General features: G+C 37.6%; 2 protein-coding genes across 4 annotated transcripts in view; one reads left to right on the top strand and one right to left on the bottom strand.

Annotated features, from left to right (window-relative positions):
- The window catches only part of LOC139934860 (uncharacterized), a 57,129-nt gene extending 48,155 nt beyond the window's left edge, over nucleotides 1-8,974 (top strand). For both annotated transcript variants that reach the window (XM_071929273.1, XM_071929274.1), the window contains 8 exons: nucleotides 436-556; nucleotides 960-1,101; nucleotides 2,297-2,540; nucleotides 2,936-3,056; nucleotides 4,119-4,269; nucleotides 5,185-5,297; nucleotides 5,898-6,105; nucleotides 6,663-8,974. In XM_071929273.1, the coding sequence (XP_071785374.1) occupies nucleotides 436-556; nucleotides 960-1,101; nucleotides 2,297-2,540; nucleotides 2,936-3,056; nucleotides 4,119-4,269; nucleotides 5,185-5,297; nucleotides 5,898-6,105; nucleotides 6,663-7,509 (1,947 nt within the window). In that variant the 3' untranslated portion in view covers nucleotides 7,510-8,974. The remainder of the gene's footprint in view (nucleotides 1-435; nucleotides 557-959; nucleotides 1,102-2,296; nucleotides 2,541-2,935; nucleotides 3,057-4,118; nucleotides 4,270-5,184; nucleotides 5,298-5,897; nucleotides 6,106-6,662) is intronic.
- Nucleotides 8,975-10,284: 1,310 nt separating this feature from the next.
- On the bottom strand, nucleotides 10,285-24,863 carry LOC139934869 (phosphatidylinositol-3-phosphatase SAC1-like). Of its 2 annotated transcripts, none has more exons than XM_071929285.1 (19): nucleotides 24,813-24,863; nucleotides 23,868-23,965; nucleotides 23,604-23,681; nucleotides 22,907-23,034; nucleotides 22,320-22,469; nucleotides 21,635-21,694; nucleotides 21,455-21,488; nucleotides 20,542-20,729; nucleotides 19,849-19,935; nucleotides 19,596-19,664; nucleotides 19,014-19,093; nucleotides 18,470-18,568; nucleotides 17,946-18,084; nucleotides 17,089-17,164; nucleotides 16,519-16,591; nucleotides 15,690-15,783; nucleotides 15,048-15,149; nucleotides 14,701-14,761; nucleotides 10,285-13,551 (listed from the first exon to the last, which is right to left on the bottom strand). In XM_071929285.1, exons 1-19 carry the CDS (start codon nucleotides 24,836-24,838, stop codon nucleotides 13,415-13,417), a joined length of 1,779 nt encoding a protein of 592 aa, XP_071785386.1. In that variant the 5' UTR covers nucleotides 24,839-24,863; the 3' UTR covers nucleotides 10,285-13,414. The 2 variants fall into 2 exon arrangements, with proteins under 2 accessions (XP_071785386.1, XP_071785387.1); XM_071929286.1 differs by having other exon boundaries at nucleotides 22,320-22,463.
- Nucleotides 24,864-25,449: the final 586 nt, after the last annotated feature.

The following is a 25,449-nucleotide window of genomic DNA, read 5'->3' as shown; positions in this document are numbered from 1 at the left end:
GTTGAAAAAGTCTTAAAATAAGTTTAAGGCCTTAAGAAGCATAAAAAAGTATTAAATTAAATTACCAAAGATGTTAAAAATGGATAAACAAATGATTAACAAATGGAAACCTCAACTACTTTGAATTCACACAGGTGTTATTTTTAGGATTTGATTATTTTGTGAAGATGACAAGCTAACAAGTGGATTGTTTACCACAACCGTTTACCCAAAAAAAATTTGGTAGGTTTTACAGTCGATTGCTCAAAACGTTTTTATTCTGAAGAATTTTTTTATATATATATATTTTTTCTTTTCTTTTCTTTTCTATTACAGTAGGTTGCTCAAAACGTTCCTATTTTTACAGATTTTTACTTTTACAGTTTGTGCAGTTGAAAAGTTGCAAGTTTTACACATCTTTTACCCTAACTTTTCTTCTCTTTTTTGTTGTTACAGTCGATCGCTCAATACGCTCCGCATAAAATTAACAGCAGTGTCTGGACTGGGACATTTGAAGTCAATGCAAGCGATATCGTCTGGTTAAATGATGGAAAAATACCCCACGATGGAACAATAAGTGAGTAGAATTTGAAAATGTGTATGCCTGCTTAGGCGAGATTACAAAAGGGGACCACAAAAACATTGTCTGAAACTTTTGAAGATTAAATGATAAAAACAATCATCCCTTTCAGACAAGTTAGTTACCTACAAAAAAGATAAATCTTAATATCGTAATATTCAAGACAGGACTATAAGCTTCAGTTCCTATGGTCCTATTTGTGAGTTTCTTTTTCTTTTCTTTTCTTATAAAATTAGGACACTTGTATCTTCAATTTTTTATTTTTTCAACCCAAAGCAATTTTATAGTTTACCCAGTCAGTTTCACTTGTGGTTTATTATTTTGCTATCTGAAATAAACCACATCCCCTTAAGGTGACCCCGTAAGAATTTGAATTTTTATTTTATTTTTTGTTTCTCAGTTGATGGTAGGGGATGCGCTGTAGAGAGTTTCCGATCGTTTCTCAATGTTGACTGTCAATCTGCGATGGCAATCCTTAATGCTTTCCTCATCATTGTTGTCTTCGTTATACTCATCATCTTTGTTGTCCTCGTCAAGAAAGCGTAAGTCTCTCAAACTCTTGAAGATTCTTATATATAGACCTTATGCACATTTCAGTAGGGCGCCCTCACCTAGAGGTCAAAAGGAGGTTGTTCATTGGCCAAACCTCTGTACAAATCTGTGCGTCTCAATTGTTTTGTCATCGTTTTACCTCTAAGATGGTGGCTAGATGACGTCAATGCATAAGGTCTATTATCTTGAGTAAGTGTACTGTAGTTTATTCTTGCCTACACCATGCAAAACTTCAAACATCACTTATAATATTGAGTGGTTGGACAAGTTTTGAATAAAAAAATGTTGATTTGTTGGTAGACAACAGTGGGTGGTCAGGTTGGTGTAGTAGAATCGTGCCTTGCCTTCCACATCTAGGACCCTGGTTTGAATCCCACCGGGGGTACTATGTGGATTGGGTTTTTAGTCCCTACCTGACTGCGTGGGTTTTCCCTGGAATTATCTGAGGTTTTCCAGGGGTTTCATCTAAATACTGAAAAATTCCTTCTAAGTTTTCTCTCTATTGGTTTCTTGGCTAGCACAGTGACTATAAACTCACTTTTCTGAGAGTCATTTTGGCTTCACATTCAGAATTCATAAATGAAATAGATGAAATCAATCAAATCAATTACATCTTTGAAATCTATGAAATAAATGAAGTAAATGAAATAAGTGAAATAAATGAAATAAATTAAAAGATTAAAAGTTTAAAGGCAGTGGACACTAATGGTAATTGTCAAAGACTAGCCTTCACAGTTGGTGTATCTCCACATATGCATAAAATAAGAAACCTGTGAAAATTTAGCTCAATCATTCATCGAACTTGCGAGATAATAATGAAAGAAAAAAACACCCTTGTCACACGAAGTTGTGTGTGTTTAGATGGTTGATTTCAGATTTAGAACTTGAGGTCTCGAAATCAAATTCGTGGAAAATTACTTCTTCCTTGAAAACTATGGCACTACAGAGGGAGCCGTTTCTCACAATGTTTTATACTATCAACCTCTCCCCATTTTATGCTAATAATTATTTTGAGTAATTACCAATAGTGTCCACTGCCTTTAAGAGTTAAACAAAATTAAAAAGTAAAATTTGTGAAATAAATGATACAAGTGAATTTAATGAAACAGATGAAAGAAATGAAATAGATGTAATAAATAAAAAATAACTGAGAGAGTCAACACCCTATGTCTATTTCTCCCGTAGTTATGATCGTAAGATCAAGAAAGCCGAAGAGAGAGTGAAGGATCTTGGCATCATCGCTCTCGGACAGAGCACTCTACTCTCTCTGGACAAGTGGGAGATACCTCGGACTAATGTTATCCTGAATCGTAAGCTGGGCGAGGGCGCTTTTGGGACTGTGTATGGCGGGGAGGCGTTGCTGACGGGTACAAAGTGGGTCGGGGTCGCAGTCAAGACGCTGAAAGTGGAATCTACCATTGAGGAAAAGGTGGGTTGGGTGGCATTGTTTAGAGGAGGGGATGTTATATTTTAAGTAAATATTGGTCAGTTCCCGACACTAAATGATTACTGGTTATTTTTTTATTTTTTTGAAGTTTTTGATTTTTTTCAAGTTACTGTAATTTTGTTTTTATCTGCTACAAATGTTAAGCAAGCTTCTACCGATTCCTTCTGAAAGATAACATTTGATTTAATGAATTCTTTTCACTTTTAGAGACCAAGAAACCATAGATAAGTTTGACAAAATGTTTAGTTTGAAGTTGATATTGACAGAATGTCAAAGATTGTTTAACCCTTACCTCATGCAGTATGCAGTGTGTTTTGAAGACTAAAGAAATAATCAAAATATTTCCTCAAATTTCTCTGCTTGTTTTCTTGTCACAGCTCGATTTCTTGAGTGAGGCTGAGATGATGAAACGATTTGACCACAAAAATATTGTGCAGCTGTTGGGTGTGTGCACTCGTAGGGAACCCATATACGCCATCATGGATTTCATGTTACACGGTAAGTGAAGTATGAGTCGCCAGACTATTACTTAGAGACCAATAGTCAAGCATCAATGAAATAATGATTAACTCTGTTCACACAACAGAGCAAATTCACAGGAAATAAACCCTGGGAATTCCTGGGGAATTTTTACCCTGCATGTTTACTTCACCAGGCATGATATCCTTCCTACTTTAGTGTGGTTTCTGATTGTTTTGCCTTAGGAAAAATCTGATTTTGTTTTATATTGAACAGTTTATTAAAGGTAAGGTACAGCTTTGGGAATTGTCAAAGACCAGTCTTCTCACTCCGTGTATCCCATCATAAGCATAAAATAACAAACCTGTGAAAATTTGGGCTCAATCGGTCATCGAAGTTGCGAGAAAATGATGAAAGAAAAAACACCCTTGTTGGACAAATTTGTGTGCTTTCAGATAGGAATAAAAGACTTCTAGCTAGAAGTCTTTTATTATTTTAGTGAGAAATTACCTCTTTCTCAAAAACTACATTACTTCAGAGGGAGTCGTTTCCCACAATGTTTTATACTATCAGCAGCTCTCCAATGCTCGTTACCAAGTCAGTTTTTAAGTTAATATTTGTTTTGAGTAATTACCAAACATGTACCTTCCCTTTAAAGCCTATACCATGAGTACTTGTAGGTCAGCCTTGCTACTCAATCAAATGTTCCCAAGGACCAAATATTATTCAAGTTTGGAGGGGGCTATAGTCGAGACTATTTGTTTTTTTTTGCAAACTGTGTGAGCAGAAATATAAAGCTAATATGGAAAACACCTTTTCTGCAAACTGTGCACTGAAACATGAGGCTTATGGCCCTTAAGCTATTCAGACACCTGCAAATCCTGAACAAATTGTTTGACAAATAAATACAGAAATATTCCGGGAGAAAGTGGTGTGATTTCATCGAGTAGTCAACCTTGCTGATTTTACTAGCAAATGATTAAATCACTATTGTCTAAAACATACCGCTGAAAAACTTGTCTTTTTGAAAAACTATGACTGCTTCTATCTGTGTGATGTATTCCTGTATTTGACACTTCATTATTTAATTGATTTAAACAGGTGATTTAAAGACCTTCCTATTGGCGAGACGCCATCTTGTAAGCCAGAGTTCATCCAATGATATGACCGTTTCTCCAGAGCGACTCACCGCCATGGTTCTTGATGTTGCTACTGGATTGAGATACCTAGCTTCTCATAAATATGTGCATCGGTAAGTTGCTCATTTCTAGAACTTAACTTTGCTTTTTTTTTTGACAAAAGGAACAGGGGCTGTCAAAGTTATACAAAAGTACAAAAATAAAAACTGTTATCTTAATAATATGTGTACAACGTCTGGTAATTGTCAAAGACCAGTATTTCCACTTGGTGTATCCCAACATATGCATAAAATAATATGTGAAAATTTGGGCTCAATTGGTAAAGAACAAAATGAAAGAAAAAGCACTCTTGTTGCACACAATATGTGTGCTTTCAGATGCCTGAGAAAGGTTTCAGGTCTGAAGTCTTTCCCAGATTCAAATATTTATTTATTACCTCTTTCTCAAAAACTATTTTACTTCAGAGGGAGTTGTTTCTCACAATGTTTTATACTATCAACAGGTCTCCAAGTAACTTTTGTTGCTAACAATTATCTTGAGTAATTGCCAAATGTGTCCAGTGCCTTTAAACCAATTGCCATCATAATAAGCTCGATACTGGGTTTTGATTCTTGCTATTTTGTGACATCTCCTTTTGCTATTTTGTGACATCTTCTTTTACTTATTTGTGACATCTTCTTTTGCTATCTTCTTTTGCTATTTTGTGATATTGTTTGCTATTTTGTGACATCTTCTTTTGCTATTTTGTTACAACTTCTTTTGCTATCTTCTTTTGCTATTTTGTGATTTTTTATACTATTTTGTGACATCTTCTTTTGCTATGCTATCTTTTTTTACTATTTTGTGATATCTTTTGCTATTTGGTGACATCATCTTTTGCTATTTTGTGACATCTTCTTTTGCTATCTTCTTTTGCTATTTTGTGATATCTTTCGCTATTTTATGACATCTTCTTTTGCTATTTTGTGACATCTTCTTTTGCTACTTTGTGATATCTTTTGCTATTTTGTGATATCTTCTTTTGACAGAGATCTAGCATGTCGTAACTGCCTTGTGGATTGTTCTTATACTGTGAAGATTGCAGACTTTGGGATGACTAGAGCAACTTATGATTCTAACTATTACAGGCTCAGCAGGGAAGGTAAACATTGACAACAATAACAACAATAACAACAATAACAACAACAACAACAACAACAATAGCAACAACACAACAACAGTCTCCTGACAATGACTAGAGAAAGCTAGTTTTCTTAAGAACTCAATACGCGATAGTGAAGTTAACAATAAAAAGTCCCCTTGATCCACTTCAAAAACAACAGTAGTAGTTCCGGCCAATTTCCTACCTTCGATCCGGGCAGTAGTTAAAAAGGAGAATAGTTCTTTTTAGAACTGAGAAGTCTCCCGAATTCGTTAAATGTACTCCGTGGTAGTAAAATATAAATCAAGTCAGATCTCAAAAGAACGTAATCTACCCAGCAAGTAGATACCCAAATGGTGTTACGGCAAACAAGATATATATTAATAACAACAACAACTACAAAAATAGCTTTAATAGCAACAGCGACAACAAACAGGTTTTACTTTGTATGGTGTTGTGTAATCATCGTATAATTTTTGGCGTATTTGTTTTTTCAATGTCTGTTTTGTAACTGCTTGGTCTATACCCTGTGCAATAATAAATACAATGAAATTTAATTAACAATATAACCTCAAGATTCTTTCTGATTTCTTGATGCAGGTAAGATGCCAGTTCGTTGGATGGCCCCTGAGAGTGTCAATGAAGGAATCTTCACAACAAAGAGCGATATCTGGAGCCTCGGTATCATCATCTATGAGGTCGTGACCTTTGGTGGATTTCCTTATAAGGATTTGAGCAATGCGGAGGTGTTGGAGTTTATCCGTCATAACAATGCTATGAGACCACCGGACGACTGTAGCCCATCTCTGTAAGTTTGAGAAGTTCTCTTCTTTCTTAGATTTGGATGAGGATATATATTTTCAAATTTGGTCAAACTTTTGATCAATCATTGCTCTGGAATTAGGGTCATGCAGTAGTACAGGTATAGACCGATCCAGTAAACTCCACCCACGACGCACGTTTGAGCAAGAACACGTGAGCCTCTCCAATGCCTTTTTTGCACAACCCTGCCGCGCGCGCCAAGCATGTCAGACCTTATTTGTTGGACCTTCGTTGCGTTGCGATTGGTCAATACGCAATGGGGTAGAGCTTAATGGATCGGTCTATTGTGGGAACTTTCACGTACTCACAGTCAACAAAAAAATTGAAACGTACCGCATGCTCTGAATAAACAAAGTGAGTTGAAGACTATGGCTTGAATTCACACAAGAAAAATTCTTTCAAAGCTTCATTTTGGAGTCTGATCACAACAACCTTTTAGCCTCTCAGAAAGTTGTTTCCTTTTAAAAAGTTTGTTGTTCAGTCTGTCTCAATACCATCCCTCTTAGTCAAACATTTAATCAATTATCATTGAACCCTCTGCAGTGCTGGACTGATGCAGCGCTGTTGGTCCATTGAACCTGAGGAACGTCCAACAGCTTCCGACGTCGTTGAAATCCTGGGCGTTAATTTAGATCTGATCCAACCGTCCATCAACGAACCCGTGATGAACATTCTAGAAGATGACTTAGCGCATTCTCGGACTGCACCTAGAGGGAACAGGGCGGACAGCTTCCAAAGTGAGGGCACCATTATGGATTTCGATCCACCGAACATCTCGAGGACGGATCAGGTTGCAAGTCTCGGGAGGCGGCTACGAGCGTCGTTTGTCCGAACATTGTCGTGGAATAGACGCCGTTCACATACACTACATACGATCGAAATGTCGGATGCGGAAAGTAAACATAAAGACTTAGAGTCCTCAACTCAGGAACTTGTGCCGTCGACATTCTCTGTGATAACTTGTACTACAAGGAGTTCTTTGATATCTCTCAATCAATCGATGAGGACTAGCTTAAGAAGTGCGTCAGCTCCAAGAGATTCAAGCTCATCGAGTGGAGTAGACTTTAACATCACAGACAGTGTGTCGGGTGAGATGACTGTTGGCGGGGGATTTGTACTGCGTCGGTCGGCAACTGATTCAGATATTATTGATCCGACAGTAAACAATAATTCAAGGATGGTTGGTGCAAGGCAGAATAAGTTTCATGATTTGAACTTACAGCCTGGTTTTGTTATTCAAATTGGAGATGAGTCTCTTTTGTTACCGACCCGGAAGTCTCGACAACACAGAAGGTCAAGAAGTAGGTCATTAGGTAACCTCCGGTCACCCCACACTTCCAAAAAAGTAATAAATGAAAGATGTTTAAATTCAGAAGAAAGTAAGGCTTGATGAGTCTTAAATGACATCACTATTTGGCCATCAAAGGGAAAATGTTCCACAGGGATCAGTAATTGGCCCTGAAATAAAAGTACCAAATGAATAAACAGGGTTCTTTGAGAGGCACCCATGTTTTAAGACAATTTGTATTTTGTACTTTCACAAGTACAAAGAGCCAAAACTTCTGGTCTTTTTCAAAATATACCTGAGGGAAATTAGGATAATAATGGTAACAATCAAATTATACCAGATTAACATATGCACACAATGTCTTCCATTACAAGTATTATTGAATATTACATTCTCTAAAGTTAAGTCAACATGTAAACAAACACAAGCATTCTGTTTCTAGCTCAATTAAATTCTACAACATAGCAAATTGTTTTACATTCAATATTTAAAAAAAAAAGTTGGAAATAGTTTTTATAAACTGTATAGCATGTTTAATACTTCCATCACCTAAATAAATTATGCAAACTGTTTTTAAGGTATCTTATGATATCAAATGCAATAAATGAGTGCTTAGTTTAATTCTGTGAATTAAATAAGTTGAATCAATATGTCACTCCCCATGATTGACTGAGTTATTGTCCAAACTATAGACCGTATTGAATATGACGTCATCGTTCAAATATCTGCCCTACAACATGGCGTCTGTGAGCGTGTGGGTGTGTACGTGTATGCTTGTGCTGTAGAAATCAAACCGGGAACGCTGCGTGTGCCTCTTTGATGTACGTGTTTAGACGACATACAGTTTGCCCTACAAGATGGCAACTTTCATAGCAGCAAAGGGGTTATTTAATATGTCTATAGTTTGGTCAGTCACCAGTTTATAGGCATGACAAGTATACTGTATACCCACATTGGATACTGACTCTATATTTATTGGAGATAATTTATACTTATGTAAAGCCATCGTGTAAAGGTTAAAAGGAAGAAATTTTGGGGTTATGAGAAAAGATGATTGTAAGTTTTTAAGCTTGAAGCTGCTTTGCACTTATTATCCTGATTAAAAATATCAACTTGTAGCAGGTCCCTTGCCTAGTCAACAGAAATAGACCTCATATTTCTGAGTAAAGGAGTTTAAGATTAAATTACCATTGCAATAACAAATTTAATTGTTGTTTTATTTGTTTCTCAGAAGATCTGGAAGTTTCAGAGTGTTTTTGTCAGCAATGACTTAAAACGCCTGTAATCCCACCGGTGTTAATCCAATGGATCTTCAAATTGTTGTAAAAGAGAATTAAAAAACTATGCAATTACTATGAACAACTTTTCTGTAAAGTGCAATTAAAGGAGTTTCATAATTGAAAATATGTTTGTATATTCTGGAGAAGCAAAATATATGTAAGAAATATATAGATGATGAGAAAGAAATGTGTCGTTAGATTTGTTTCTTGTGGTAGGGATCCATCAGTCGCTCATGTAACCATTTGGGTTTTTGTAAACAACTGTAGAGTTTGGGCTCAAATTGTAGATAAAAATGATGGATTTACCCCTTGCAAATTTTTCAATTTTTGGCCCAAATTGGATAATAATGCTGGACTTACCCCTTGCGTTTTTTTCCATTTTTGGCCCAAATTTGATAAAAACGCTGGACTTACACCTTGTAAAATTTTCGAGTCTTTTTTTGTGAAAGTTTGATAAAAATGCTAGACCTACCCCTTGCAATTTTTCAATTTAAGGCTCAAAATGGATAAAAATGCTGGACTTGCCCCTTGCGTTGTTTTTCTCTCCAATTTAAGGCCCAAAATGGATAAAAAATGCTGGACTTACCCCTTGCAAATATTTCAATTTTGGCCAAAATTGGATAAAAATGCTGGACTTACTCCTTGTGAATTTTTTAATTTTCGGCACAAATATAATAAAAATGCTGGCCTTACCCCTTGCGTTTTTTCCAATTTTAGGCCCAAAATGGATAAAAATGCTGGACTTACCCCTTGCAAATTTCTAAATTTTTGGCCCAAAATTGATAAAAATGCTGGACTTGCCCCTTGCAATTTTTTGAATTTTAGGCCCAAAATGAATAAAACATGCTGGACTTACCCCTTGCAAATTTCTCAATTTTTGGCCCAAAATGGATAAAAATGCTGGACTTACCCCTTGCAAGTTTTTTAATTTTTGGCCCAAAATTGATCAAAATGCTGGCCTTACCCCTTGCAAGTTTTTCAATTTAAGGCCCAAAATGGACAAAAATGCTGGACTAACCCCTTGTGTTTTTTCCAATTTTAGGCCCCAAATGGAAATGCTGGACTTACCCCTTGCAAAATGTTCAATTTTAGGCCCAAAATGGATAAAAATGTTGGACTTACCCCTTGCGTTTATTTATAATTTTAGGCCCAAACTGGAAAAAAATGCTGGACTAACCCCGTGTGTTTTTTCCAACTTTAGGCCCCAAATGGAAATGCTGGACTTACCCCTTGCAAAATGTTCAATTTTAGGCCCAAAATGGATAAAAATGTTGGACTTACCCCTTGCGTTTATTTATAATTTTAGGCCCAAACTGGAAAAAAATGCCGGACTTGCCCCTTTCAAAATTTTTCAATTTTACGCCCAAAATGGATTAAAAATGCTGGCCTTACTTCTTGTGATTTTTGCAAGCAAACTGGATTAAAATTCTGGACTTGCCCTTAGCAATGTTTCATGCTTTTGCCCAAAAATTTGAAATAGGACATCCCCCCCCCCCCTGTCATCATAATAATATTTCAACTTAAATATAGCACACACTTTAAAAGATGATTAACTTTTCACCAATAATTGCAAATGGTTTTTTATTTCATATTCATGATTTAACATCTGTGTTGTTTAAATACATTCAATGCAATTTGTTTAACACTTCGTTGTATGCATTTTTACCAAAACATGATATAATTATTTTCATTAATAATGCAGAATATGGTTGTTATTATTTTCCCCGCACGACTACAAATTGAAATATGATATGATAAAAGTTAAATTAACCAAGTGAGAATTTTTAAATCAGTCTTAAATACAAGTAAAGTTTCTCAAATAAGCAAAACAAATTTTTAAATGTTCGTAAGTTTGATTAATACAGAAGTTATAATGATTTAAAGAAAACATTAAAATGAACAAATGTTGATACCAAATAAGATTCAGATAATCAAACATATACTTAATTGTAGGGGCAAGCATCTTTGATAATTTATACGGTTGAATTTTAGTGTGATTTTAAAGAAAGCACTTCACCTTTTTTATTCACATCTTACATAATGTCCAACATAAATAAAAAATAAAACATAAAATCTTTTAGGACGCTTAGCCCCATTGTCAAGCATGCTTTTAAGCTTGACTGAAGACGCTATTTTTTTGTACAAGTTGCCGAAAGAGGGCGCAACTACAACTGTTTTGGAGGCTTGCCCAAGACTGGGCAAGTCTATGAGTCTTGAGTCGGTTTCACAAACATAGTCCCAACTTAGGGCTAGTCGTAGGAGTTATTAAAAACTTAAGGCAAGTCCTAACGAATAACTCGTCCTACGATTAGGTCGTCCTAACTCGAGATAAGACTAGTCTTAACTCTTTGTGAAATCCACCCCAGGATCGTTTAGAGCCAGATGTTTGTGTGCTACTATCTCTTCTCCAGTAATTCATGTTGCAGTATTACCGACTACATTAACAAAATTAACGTCGCCAAACAAGAATAGAATGCTTGGTTCGGTGGCGCAGTTAATCATACTCAATACAAGCAAAGGGTGCGAATTTTGATCGATTTGAGTTGTGATTAATAACGCGCACAATTTTTTTCTCAGAGTCTGTCGGAAATTTTTTAAAGCCCGCTGATACTTCAATTAATAGGGAATATAAAGGGAACTTTAACATAAGACAATAAATTAGTATGCATTGTTTCCACATTATGAAACAATATGCTTCACTTTAACAATTCGCGTGAAGGATTTTCGTCAGGTATAAAGACGTGCAAAACTTACAAAAAGAAAGAAAGACGCTATAAGTTTAGAATAAACTCCCTACTTCTGACGCTGCGTGGTTTGTGTGCTCACACTACACTAACATTAAGAATGCAATAAATATCTTTAAGAGACAAGGCACTGAGTTTGATACAACACACACCTTGATTTCCAAGTAGCCCCGCCCATATTCCAAAATTAATCTGGACAATGAATTCCAAAAAAAAAAAAAAAAAAAAACAATAATGACAATAATGATGTTGAGTTGACAGGAACATTAACTGTGCTTGCCTAAACCCTGAACAGCTGGCGTCACACTTCGAGGCTCGTGAAAAGACCGATCCATTAGGCTCCGCCCACAATTGCGTGTGGAAGAGCACGTGTGTGCAAGAACACGTGTGTGCAAGAACACGTGTGTGCAAGAACACGTGTGTGCAAGAACACGTGTGTGCAAGAACACGTGTGTGCAAGAACACGTGTGTGCAAGAACACGTGTGTGCAAGAACACGTGTGTGCAAGAACACGTGTGTGCAAGAACACGTGTGTGCAAGAACACATGTGTGCAAGAACACGTGTGTGCAAGAACACGTGTGTGCAAGAACACGTGAGCCTTTTTAATGCCTTTCTGCACAACTCGGCCGCGTGCAAACCATACGTGCATGCATGTCGGACTTGATTTGTCGGACCTGATTTGTCGGACCTTCGTTGCCAGAGAGTATGCAATAACATTTCTGAAGTCAAAACATGTCTTGGTTTTTATAATATTGAAACTTTGATGCCTATTATAGAATCACAATTTAACATTAATAAGTATACACAGAGTTCATGTTAACCAATTATACTAAGTTTCAAGGAATGTTTCTTAGTCTATTGTTACATACTTGAAGCCTGACCAATCATTACAATACTATGTGTTTTTTCCAAAATATCTTTTCAACAGGTTAAATTATATACAACTCTTATATTTATAAATACAGTGACAGGGTGTAAAAATAATGGATTTATAGGGTGGCCCTGTAGTGAGATAAGAAATATGGATTTGAATTTTGTTGAATTAGTAGGAGCTTGACCAAGATGACCAGCATGCAATAATGGGGTTGCTTTATTAGGCCTTTTAAAAAATAAAGCGTGGCTATGACTTAGGACTTTCAGTTGGTTACAGTACATAGTGAACAAAATGGTACATGGACTCAAAACAAATGCAACAAATGATATGGTTCAATACACTATATAGCCAACACCCCCCCCCCCCCCCTGCGAAAAAAAAATAAAAAAATAAAAAAAATCAGTACACAAACATACAACCCCAAAAACGATTGCCCCAGCTTGGCCCCCCCTCCAGATGAAAATGTTTTGTGTTGCTTGTGCGTAGACAGAAAGCTGATCTCAGAGCATTGATGTAGATTACAAGCTACCATCAACACAAACACAGAATACACTGAATACCAGCTGCAGCAGCTAGCAAATGGTTTACTTGCTCTAAATATTTTTTATTTTTTCTTTCTCAAAAACTAAGTAACTTCAGAGGGAGCAGTTTCTCACAATGTTTTATGCTATCAACATCTCTTGATTGCTCGTTACCAAGTAAGTCCCCTGACGATGACTAGAGAAAGCTAGTCGAAACGTTGAGACCAATTCAGAACTGACTCCGCGGCAGTACAGTTAATTACGATCCTATAAGCTAAAGTAGTAGTCCAGTCTAATTTCTATACCATCCGCCCTGGTAATAGTTAAAAAGCAGGACAGTTCTTTTCAGAACTGAGAAGTCTCCCGAACCTCCGATTATCTACTCCACGGCAGTAGAATAAAGCAAGACAGTTCCCTAAGAACAACTCTACCTGGCAAGTAGATACACACATGGTGTTACCGCAAACCAAATATACATTGATACCTCACCATGCAATGCCTCAAATCCTATATGCCAAGTAAGTTTTTATTTGAGTATTTTACCAAACCTGTCCAGTGCCTTGAAGCCTACTGCATTCGGTTAGCAGCTAATCCAGTTTAGCCTTAGCTTGAGCTAGCCTTGGTTGATTCACAAACTCCATACCATAGATGTACATGAGTGCGAGGCATACAGCGGTAGCGGCCATCCAGAAAAACACATAGGATGCTTGAAGGTAGAGGTCAGCTGGAGAAGAGAGGAGAGAAAGAAAGAAATGCCAATCTTGGAAGGCAACCGATAAAGTTTTTTTATTTGTTTAAAGGCAGTGGACACTATTGGTAATTACTCAAAATAATTATTAGCATAAAACCTTACTTGGTGACGAGTAATGGGGAGAGGTTGTTGGTATAAAACATTGTGAGAAACGGCTCCCCCTGAAGTGGAGTAGTTTTCGAGAAAGAAGTAATTTTCCACGAATTTGATTTCGAGACCTCATATTTAGAACTTGAGGTCTCAAAATCAACCATCTAAACGCACACAACTTCGTGTGACAAGGGCGTTTTTTTCTTTCATTATTATCTCGCAAGTTCGATGACCGATTGAGCTCAAATTTTCACAGGTTAGTTATTGTATGCTTATGTTGAGATACATCAGCTGTGAAGGCTAGTCTTTGACAATTACCAATACTGTCCACTGCCTTAAAAGAGATCGAGATCGACTTTCATCACAGGGCCATGGACAGCAACTTCAAGGTGAGGGCTAAACTTGACTGAATTGGGCTGTCGGCCCAAATCACCAGTCACCAGGGGCTTGTTGCCACCTACTCCTGGGACTGAAACAGGGTTACCCCCTTTTCTAGGTTCCCTTCCTCTTATGAGACTTCCAAGCCATACTTAGTTTCCATGTTTTGTAACTTCATCTTCATTTTAAGTCATTTCTTACTGTCACATGGTGCACTGGGAAGGTGTTTTTTTGTTGTTAAAGTTCTGGTGACTGAGTCATCTGTAAGTTGGTTCCAATTCAGTCAATGCCACTTGATGTCAATGATTTATAGCTTGTGTTTATTTGGCTGATGGTGCTGCATATTCATAAGGAGTTAACAATGTGTCAGGAATGCTTCATAGTTTTTGGGATGGGGGGTTGAACAAAGAATTGACTAGAGTGGGATTCGAACCAACGACCTCCGGATTAACGTGCCAACGCTCTACCAACTGAGCTATCTAGCCCTATGTTTGCGGTGTCCCTATTTTTTCAATATCTTTGTTCTGGGGTGGCAGTCAGAAGCCATACAACCGTAATGCTTTATACGTCCGATAAGCCAGAGGTAAAAATACTGGGATGTTTTTTTAAATTTTTTTTAAATGGTGTCTACAAGATTGCCGCGGATCATCTTACCTGCTGGGATGAGAATGCTGATGATCATCATTGAGAAAGCTATGATACAAATCACTGGAAGCTGAAATGGTAAGATGGAAAAACAATTCAAGCAATCATTTCAATCAAAGTTTTTTGTTTTATTTTCGTCCACAGGAGAAAGCTCGAGTGAAGCAACTAGGTAAGAATCTGTACTTTGAAGAAGTAGCTGCTCTGAAATGAATTATGTTAGTTCCAAGTTATTCTAAAAAATGGCAATGAACCAAAACTATCCACTAAAATACAGTAGCGTCGTCCGAGACTAGCAGGGCACTCTTACAGAAACATCAAATTACTGTGAGGTCAGATAAAGTGAAGAAGGTTCTTACCAGAATAAATTTAGTGTCATGTTTTGGTCTGAGTGGAGACGGTGAGGAGATGCCTTCGTTTTCCTCCACGATGTAGTTACCAAGAAACAGGTCGATTGAATCCTGGAAAATAAATGAAGGATTATTCAGCTGATCAAACTAAATAGAATTCTAGTATCTAGAAATCAATAAACAGAGAGTATTTCTCAGCAGTAGGAGATGAAAACCTAAACGTGATTTGTGCCAAATGTTAGGAAACTCCACAAGGTGGCGCTCACATACTTGGCTGTGTCCTTTCGTCTCTCAAATAAAATTAACTTTCACAATTTGTCCACAAAAAGATAAAGAAGTTAACAAAATCTACTTAATCCTTTGTCGTTGATTCTTTCCACAAAATGAATCCATCCTTAGCTGTTGTCGAGAATCTGCTTAAAGACAGAAAGCAAGACCGACCAACTGACTGACAGACAAACAGACAATAAAAACAAAAACAAAACTATAAGAGCAACAACTTAACCTACTCGGCAGAACTGATAATTTTCTGAAACTTTCTTCTCTTTTTTTAAGGGTGACCTCAGTTTGACCCCAATGAAGTCTTGCCGAGTTGTACTGTCCCTTATTGCTAAAACCAAAGTTTGTTGGTAGTGAGTAGGTTTTCTTTACCTGTCTGAAGCCATCCACAAAGTTATTTTTGTAGTAGCGTAGTGCTGAGTTGTAGAGATCCTTCACCATTCCAAAGTGTGTCCGCTTCCCAGTCCTGTTGAAGAAGAAAAAAAACGTTAACTGACTACAATTAAGAATAGTTTGGATTTGAGCAAAATCAAATTGACAGGAACAGGACTTGAACCAACAACCTCCAGATTAACACCAACTGAGCTATCCAACCCTATGTTGGCGGTCTCCCTATTAGTCAATATCTTCGTCCGGGTGTCTTGTATAACTAAAAGTATTAAGAACGACACATTCTACAAAGGCTTTGTTTTATAATGTGATGTTAAAACAACTACTAAATGGAGAAGCAAGCCAACTGAATTTGTGGAACCTTTTTTTACCCCTTAAGCTTTCTAGAAACTCATATTCCAACATATGGACTCTGATAACATTTATATGCCAATCCCCAAGCTAACTATGATTGGTTTGGATGTGCAGTACTGAATCCATCACAACCAGTATGGTGTATCTCAATGTTCTAAACTGTGCACTGTGGCATGTCGTGTCCGAGCGGTCAACCACACCAGACTCAAGCTCCGGTATTTCTGATCAGCAGAGTGTGGGTCGAGTCCTGGTCATGACATTTGTGTCCTTTAGCAGAACACCAAAGTCATTGGTCCATTGTGTTGTGTAATGCATTAAAAAGAACACAGTTAAGTTTATCGATAAGAGAAGGGGTTCACCCCAGTATTTCTGGCATGGTAAAAATGGTAAGAATGGACTTAATATGGAGTATTTTAGATGGTTGATGCTTCTCTAACTGTATGTTAATATTGCATACCTAGTGAAGTCTGTCTTCAGTGCGCCTGTTCCTGCATACTGCTTGGAACAAAAGTCTGCATTATCTGCCCATGCTGAAAGAAACAAAGACAGGGATATTAGAAGATAAATACAAGTACCTTAGATGGTTAATTACGTATTACGCTATTCAATTCAATTCAATTCAATTCCTGGTCGTGACACGTGTTTCCCTGAGCAAGACACTTCACTATAATTGCTTCTCTCCACCCAGGGGTAAATGGGTACCTGTGAGGGCAGAGATGGTTCTTGTGATTGGTTTAGCTTAGTGTGCTACAATTTGGCAGCACAGGCTGTATACTCCCCAGGGAGCTGAGATGGTCTAAGGAATGAAAAGGCCCAGTGACCAGGGGTAATAATGTAGGAAGCACTTTGAGCCATAGTGTAACGAGCGCTATTTAAAAACCGATTATTATTATTATTAAACTATAGCTTGAGCGCATCACATTTGAAACAATGAGAACAACACCATCTAAGAACTCTTCTAAGAACCACCATTTCTTACCAGAGGAGATCAAAATGACATGGTTGAATAACGTCTAGATCAACTTACTGTTTTTGAAAGTGCTTTCGAATGCTGTCGTTAGATGTTCATCAATACTCTCCCCTTGTCGCAGAATATTAAATCTCTGCAATCAACAAATTATGCATTGTTAAACGGCTTTTTTTTTTTTTTAAGCAAGTCGCCAGACACACAAGGCCTGAAGGCCACTTCAAGGTGTGAGCTACAATTATATATATTTTTTTAGAGGCCGTTGCCATCTACTCCTAGGGTTGAAACGGGGTTACCCCTTTTACAGTCCATATGGATGTAGACTTGGGTATCATCAGTCCGAAGCCTGGCCGGCAGAGCAGAAAGCACTACCTCCACACTGTTAAAATATCACTAAACAAAAAATAAACACTTTATATTCCAACTGCAACCATTGACCTAAAAGCAAAAAGATTTGTTTTAACTTGCCGTGTTCTCAATTCACTTCTGAAAGTGAAACTCTCTTTTTGTAGTAACAATGAATTAGGTATTAGCTTGGATTCACAAAGGTAAAAGTTTGACCCACACAATCTGATAACTGAAAACCCTATCCACATGAAAGGCTCCAGTCAGAGGGGGTAGGAAACCACTGAGCTTCCCTGGTCCCGGGGTGCCAGTCTACGGGTAAGATTTACTCTGCATAATGATTGCAATGGATTTATAATTCATTTGGGGTTAAACAAAGAAACAGATGTCAAATGTTATTAAACACAAGGGAAACTGACTTGGTAAATTTTAAGGACTTAGGCTTGAACAAAGACAACTTGACTAGCCAATGACCTCCGGACTAACATGCTGGCACTCTACCAACTAAGCTATCAAGCCCTACCCAGTCAGTTTCCCTTGTGGTTTATAACAATGGATTTCTAATTGCTCACCTGTAACTGTTCTTGTAGCGTCCTCCTAGCCAGTAGACTCTGTACAACATTAGTCCGATCCAAACAATCCATACAGTTGGTTCGGAATACTCCAGTCTGATGCTTCAACAACTGGTTCTCAGGGGTGATCATGAAATACCTGTAGGAGGGCATTGCACGGTTGGGTTAGAGGTTGATAGGTTTAAGAGAGAAAACAAAATGATGTGTTGTCTTAAATATTTTCAACAATCATGATTGTAACAATATGTCACACCAGCAGTTTTGTGTAATAACAATTTGCGAGGCAAATCATCCTCAATAACAGCTGAGAAGCTGAATTACAAAGGACGCGGTTACATGCACGGCATCCAGCCGCATCAACCCATATATGAACACAGTGAACAGCCAGACATTGGAAGTGTATGTCACAGGGATGTTAGGCATGGATTTTAGATCTCTGCTCAAAAACAAAATAAAAGAAACTAATGGAGAAAAGACGTTTATAAAGTGTTGAGTTACACACAATACTAGTGCAATCTACTTACCCGTATTTTTCTTGGTCCGCTGCGAGTCTATCCATGAGGATTGAGAGTCGATCCCATCTCATGCGACGACACTCATGATGAAAATCAAACGACTCGTACCTTCACAAATCAAACAATCAATTCAGATTATTCCACAAAACGTCAAGAATATCTCAGTCGGGAATAGTAAAGATTATTTTGAGAAATTCCCACTATTAACTCAGGACAGGTTCATTCATAACTATGCAGTCCAACTTCTTATCATAACTTCATTCTGCTCAGCAAACGGAGATCAACAAATGGTGTTACCGCAAACTTAAACTCGGTTCATACTTCCTGCAAATGCGATGTGAACTTTGACAACATGGGGCTGTTTTCGCAGCGAATGTTTCACATGAGTTGAACACAATTCAACTGTTGCAGATTATTTGTAGCGAAATTTGTGATGTCAACATTAGTACGGCATTCGCAGGAAGTATGACCGGGCTGAAGACTACTTGATTCTCCACTATGCAATGACTCAATTATAAACTGATGATGCTGAAACTGTTCATGTAAGAATTACTTGATATTTTTGTTTCCGGCATCCATAACAGCTTTGGCAAACGTCTTCTCCAACCTGTCTTCAACTCCCTTGTGATCAATCTGTACAAGAAGAATAAGTCACAATTTTTGTTAACTCTCTGTTTAAAGGCAGTGGACACTATTGGTAATTGTCAAAGACTAGACTTCACAGTTGGTGTATCTCAACATATGCATAAAATAACAAACCTGTGAAAATTTGAGCTCAATCGGTCATCAAAGTTGCGAGATAATAATAAAAGAAGAAAACACCCTTGTCACACGAAGTTGTGTGCGTTTAGATGATTGATTTCGAGACCTCAAGTTCTAAATCTGAGGTCTCGAAATCAAATTCGTGGAAAATTACTTCTTTCTCCAAAACTATGGCACTTCAGAGGGAGCCGTTTCTCACAATGTTTTATACCATCAACCTCTCCCCATTACTTGTCACCAAGAAAGGTTTTATGCTAATAATTATTTTGAGTAATTACCAATAGTGTCCACTGCCTTTAAGGGATGTTGAATATGACAGAACAGTGAATGATAAACAAAACCAACCAATCAAAAAATAATTAATGAAGCATACCAGATTGACAAGCACTTGTTCTCCGTAGTTGACCACTTGACTGTCCAGATGTCTCATGAATCCATCCAACTGGACCAAAACAAACCAAAATTACAAATTATTATTTGTTGTACCAACTAAGAAAAAGATTGTTTTGTGCTCTCCGTTAAGGACAAGTGTTAAGTAAAATAAAAGATAAGTTTGAAATAAAAGACTGTTGAATTAGCACCTTTTAAATTTAACGATTTATTGATTGATTAATCGAGATACTTACATGGTTTTGTGCCTGACTTATTAGAATCTTTGGTTTGTATTTGATGTTTGGTCGTTGGGACCAGTACAGCGGTATTGACCCCCTCGTCTGTTGACATAAACAAACAAACAAAACAACCAAATGTTTTATTGACACATAAATACAGACATTAAAGAATGCACAATAACAGTGTTCTGGAATCCTCTTTGCTGCGAGTGTAACAAAGACAGACCAAAATAGAAAGGGAACTACACAATCATCAGAGATTCCAATTTTGTTGGCAAGTCATTACATCATACATACGCTCATCTTCTTCTAGGTTAGTCTTGATTGGTGATACTGTTTTCTGTATTAGTCACTGGTAGAGGGTGCAACATCAACTATTTGGGAGGCAGACTCGGAGGGACTGGGCAAGTCTATCTGGAACAAAACAGTTGGTTTGGGTCCAGATGTTTGTATGATACAGATATCTCATTTCCAGATATTTCTGTTGCAGCCAGTAACTCGTGTTGAAATACCGGCAACTGTGTTCACAAAATGAACGTCGCCAAATAAGACTACTTCATCTTCTTTCTTTTGAGTGCAGTCTTCAAATCATGATTGAAGATCATGATTTGAAGATACCAGGGCCCCCCGTCTCTTAAAGACAAGTATGTACTGGGGTCTTCTTGTGCATTGATAGTTGTGAAAAAACTTGAAGAGTTTCAGTCTTACCTGTACAAATGATCCTCTCCATCCATTACATTGCACAATTTGTTCTGTCTCTACGTAGTTAGCAACGTGTCCCTGGCTGTCTAGTCCTCTCATGTAGTACCTCGTCCCAGCTCGGAAACAACTCCGTCTTGAGATCACGATGTAATCAAAACGTTTCCCATGTAGGATTCCTATTCTAATTGTTACAACTGGTCAGCGACAGTTAAGGAATAACGGAATGGTTTCCAGGTCTTGAACTTCGCTCCTGAAGGGGCACAGAAATTTTCTTCCGGTATGCGGCACTTCTATTGGGGAGAACGTAAGTTTAAATTGGAACCTTGCAGAGGGCACCACAGCAAAAGCACAGGGCACCATGGCAAAGGGCACCATGGCATGTCTCATTAGTACAATGGTTTTTGAAAAGAACACTTAAGCAATTGGTGTTTTGTTTAGATGTTTAGACTTGTTGCCATGTTTTAAAGCCATTATACACTTTCGGCAAACAGTATTGTCCAAGTCCCAGACTTCGTGTATCACAACTTATACATAAAACAACAAACCTGTGAAAATTTAGGCTCAATCGGTCATCGGTGTCGGGAGAAAATAACAGGAAAACCCACTCTTGTTTCCGCGCGTTTCGCCGTGTTATGACATGTGTTTCAAATAAATCCGTAATTCTCGGTAACGAGAATTTATATTGCTTTGCTGTTTTCTCAAAAAGTAAAGCATTTCATGGAATAATATTTCAAAAGAAGTCTTTCACCATTGCCTTCTGTAAACCCTGTAAATTATTTGTAAATCTGTGAACTTTTATTTTTTTTCTGTACCGAAAGGGTCCAATGGCTTTAAGAAAACAAATTCTGAAATTTTCAGAATTTTTCAAAAAATTTACTCTGTATGATTTTTATTATTATATCATATTCAACAAGGATACAGCCACACATCACTGGCAAAATGAAACGGCTCAGCTGAAAATAAACAAACAAAGTGAAAAATAATTTTAATAAAATTGCAAAGTTCAAACTGAAGCAACTTTTCACATAAGTAAACAAAATTATATAATCAAAACAGTTAATTACAACCTTCACTCTAAATACAATTGTTTTGATCTTACCTCAGGTTGCGACGCAAGCTCTCGTAATAAATTACAGTTCCAGACAAAGCGCTGATCAGCCTAGAGAATACAAAAAATGAAAAAACAACAATTGAGAGCTTCTATCAGAGCATGGTCAACAACTTCACAACAGGGCTGATACTTCACGGAGACAGCGAAGGCGATTGCCTCCTTGCTCTCTGGTCATTGCCTTAGTGCCCTTGAAATGCTCCAATAGCAATTTACAATTTCCTCAATTATCAAGGAGAAAATGCCTTGGTGCCCTTGCACTTTCAAAAATTGAAGCACACAGGCCTGCCACACCCAACTAAATTATTGACAAACACTGTGTAGCTTTGTTGAAACTTATCGGGATGCCTCATCTTTCTCACACTCCAAGCTATGATTCCCTTATTTTCAGGGTTCCAAATTAACACTGGACCACTGGCCCAAGGCCAGTGATTTTTGCATTGGGCCAGTAAACTCAGAAACTGGGACAATTCCAGTAGTCTGGTGTTTTTCAATTGCGTGTAATACCTCACTGAAATACCTAGCCAAAGAGCGCCCTCACTGAGGCCAAAAGAGGGGCAGATCGTTGGACGATAGCTGTTCTTTGAGCGTAAAAACTTGTGGGAGAGCTCAGCGTCCCTGCAGCATTTCACAATATGCACAGGGTCAAAAAAGTTTTTTTTTAGTTGGTACTCACTCTTTCAAATAACGGCATCTGCAGAAACTCTGGGCTGGTGTTGAACAGCCTCTGCAGGGAATGTGTCAGGTCATAGGTCGTTGAAAAGTAACAGTCGTTTGAGTCCAAGACATAGTTCACCATTGACTCATAGGTGCGGTTATCCTGTTTCTGCAAGAAATACACATAAAAAATGCATACAAAATTAGAGTGGTACTAGACATTAAAGGAACAAGTTGCCTTGGATCGGTCGAGTTGGTCTTTGAAAATATTTGAAACCATCTGTTATTAAATGCATATGGTTGATAGATAATTTGAAAGTAGAATAGAATGATCCACACAAACATCCCTTGAAATTGCACGGTTTTCCTTTTACGTCGCGAACAAACACGGTCGGCCATTTTGTGTAAGCAAAATTTTGACTCCATAAAAACGCTATCAAAGACCAACTCGCCCGATCCAAGGCAACGTGTCAATGGGAAACTTTTGAACGAAGTCCATGGCTCCCATGTTGTCCAACAAAGATAAGATGTAAATAAGATGTGAATACTGCTGCTGTGTGACAGACAGACAGACAGACAGACAAACAGTACGACAAAGAAACAGACCTGTTGCTCATTGAGATGCAGGAATGTCCTCTTGTAGGGAATAATCTCATGGCCAGTGATCTTCCAGATGGTCTGTCCGTTGATTTCTCCAACCTTGGATTTCTTGGTGATCACCACCATGTACGGACCTGCACGAGAAGAACATACAAGTAAGATGTGACACTTTGCATGGTGTAAGTAAAACTAAGAGAAGTTTGCTATAACACCATGAGCAAATCTTTTTTGAGTTCAGTTGGTTCTGAAAAGAATCGATCTCTTCACATGGCCTTACCGCAAATCTCTCTTAACTAAGAGTCTTAGGTAAGAACATACAAATACTACCGAAACAAAATATGAGATTAAACACTTTTGTCGACCCAAGTATTTGAGGGTTTTTACGATAAATAAAACATGTAAGCTGGTTTTGTAAGGTGACTACATGAATCCAGTATTGAATATACAGTGCTTAATACAAAATGACTCTCAGAAAAAACAAACTTAATCACCGTAGTAGCCAAGAACGCAAGTGAGAGAAGACATTGAAGAAGTTTTAGATGTTGGAGGAAAACCCAAGAAAATTACTCCATGGAAACCCACACAGTCAGGTGGGGACTGAAAACTCAATCCACATAGTGCCCCCGGTAGGATTTGAACCAGGGTTCCAGAGGTGGAAGGCGATGCAAGATATTCTATGTCAGGGTAGTCTTGCTTTGCTTACCTGCCAGCAATCGTATGGTACCCATCAGTCCACATATTGGTTTGCTGGTTGCAAAGGGAGGGATCTGACTTCCGGAATCTGTAAAGAAAATACAAATAAATTAGAAATAAGTACGAACAATTATTATCAGAAATGAGATACACCACCTGTGAAGACTAGTCTTTGACAATTACCATAAAAAGTGTCCAGTGTCTTTAAGGGTATTATACAATTGCAACTATGACATCCACTAACATTGATTACCACTTAGGAAATAAATCTTACCACCGAGTGTAATTTCTTGACTGAGTCTGTCAATAATAAGCAACTCCTTGCTTCCGGAATCATGAGCTTCAACATAAAACTTATCATCTGTGGTGTACCTGCAAATAAAGGAAGTCTTATAGTTATAGAATTTTTATCTCAGGAGCCTCAAATCAAAAAAAAGAAGATAACGAATAGCCATTTAAATGTTGGAGTAAATTTCCGATAACGAAATAAGAATATCCTTTTTGAAATTTGGGGGGATGATAAAATAATATTTAAAAAAAAATAGTAGCACTACCACTAGCCCTCTAGCAGTAGCAGTGGGGATTTCAATTCAATCAACTAAAACTACCTAACTCTGGTCTAAAATCTGTTCATTTTATACACACAAAGTCGGCTAATTAGTAAGTACTAAGTATATACCTGGATTTTTTAAAGAATAAAAATAATACATGGCAGCATCAACATTCACATACTTGACCATCTTTCTGTTCGAATAAAGCCAGCACAGTGTGTAAAATAAAAAAAAAGGCTACCAGCAAAATTACATTCATTGATTTTTTATTATTGTACTTTTCCACTGTGACCTTTATTTTGTAAACATTTTGTAAACACATGGTTAAAACAATTATAGAATGTGTCTAATTTGAAAATATACATGAACATGATGTAGTCTTCATTGGAAACAAGCGAGAAGAAAAAACTACCACCAGTACTCAGCAAAATAGATAAAAAGCTGCAGCTGTCAATCTGCGTGTACATACAATTTACGTGCGTACATTCATACGACGAGAATTATAACGAACAGAAACTGCTGAAATTATTCACAATTTAGAGAGACTCTTCTCTTATGAGAGAAGACAAAATATCCAAGAACTTAGATTTGTCCACGAAAATGTTTTCTCTCCACGAAACCCTTTAAATCATGAAGGAAAGCTTACTTCAAATCACAGAGATACTTACAGCACCAAACTCTCGTGCACCGCCATGTTGAACCGGCGACTTCAATTCAAGGTCAAAGGTTGATGACGCGACACTCCTCCCCTCTCTTGCATGCTTTGTGTGTTTTTTGGGAGGGAGATTCAAAAAAAGTTCTAAACGAAACAAATTCTGCAAAAAAAAATTAAAAAACACCTAATCGGGTATCTAAACAGTACTGAACTCGTATCATTATTGACACTTACTGCAGTTTAAATACTTCTGGATTAGTACTATTATTTTGTGTGTAAAAACGACGTCACCCCCTAAGTTTATCAAGTTTGAATCAGGCCAAAGATGAAAGTCTTGCTGACGTGCGTCTGAGATGTAACCTGCAGACTGGATGCGCAGACTAATTTTTACACTGCAAATGTTTGTCCATGCCAATTTTGGCTGACATGGCCTTTCCGGTTCGTATGGCCATGGAGGAAGAAAATTAGAGGCTCTGGGACTTTCGGTTCTGACAAAAACTGGCCTGTCTCAATTCTACCCGATGAGTTACTGTGGGTATTGGTGATGATGGTGACTCTAACTCTAACTTGCACAATCATTCCACTACCCGGCCCTCTCATGAAATAAAAAAAATATCATTAGAGGGGCCGGCCCTCCCTATTTAAACACT

This window comes from Asterias amurensis, chromosome 3, assembly GCF_032118995.1.
Source record: "Asterias amurensis chromosome 3, ASM3211899v1".
Taxonomy (NCBI): domain Eukaryota; kingdom Metazoa; phylum Echinodermata; class Asteroidea; order Forcipulatida; family Asteriidae; genus Asterias; species Asterias amurensis.
The sequence above is the reverse complement of the archived record's forward strand: the minus strand, read 5'-3'. Positions and strand labels throughout refer to the sequence as shown.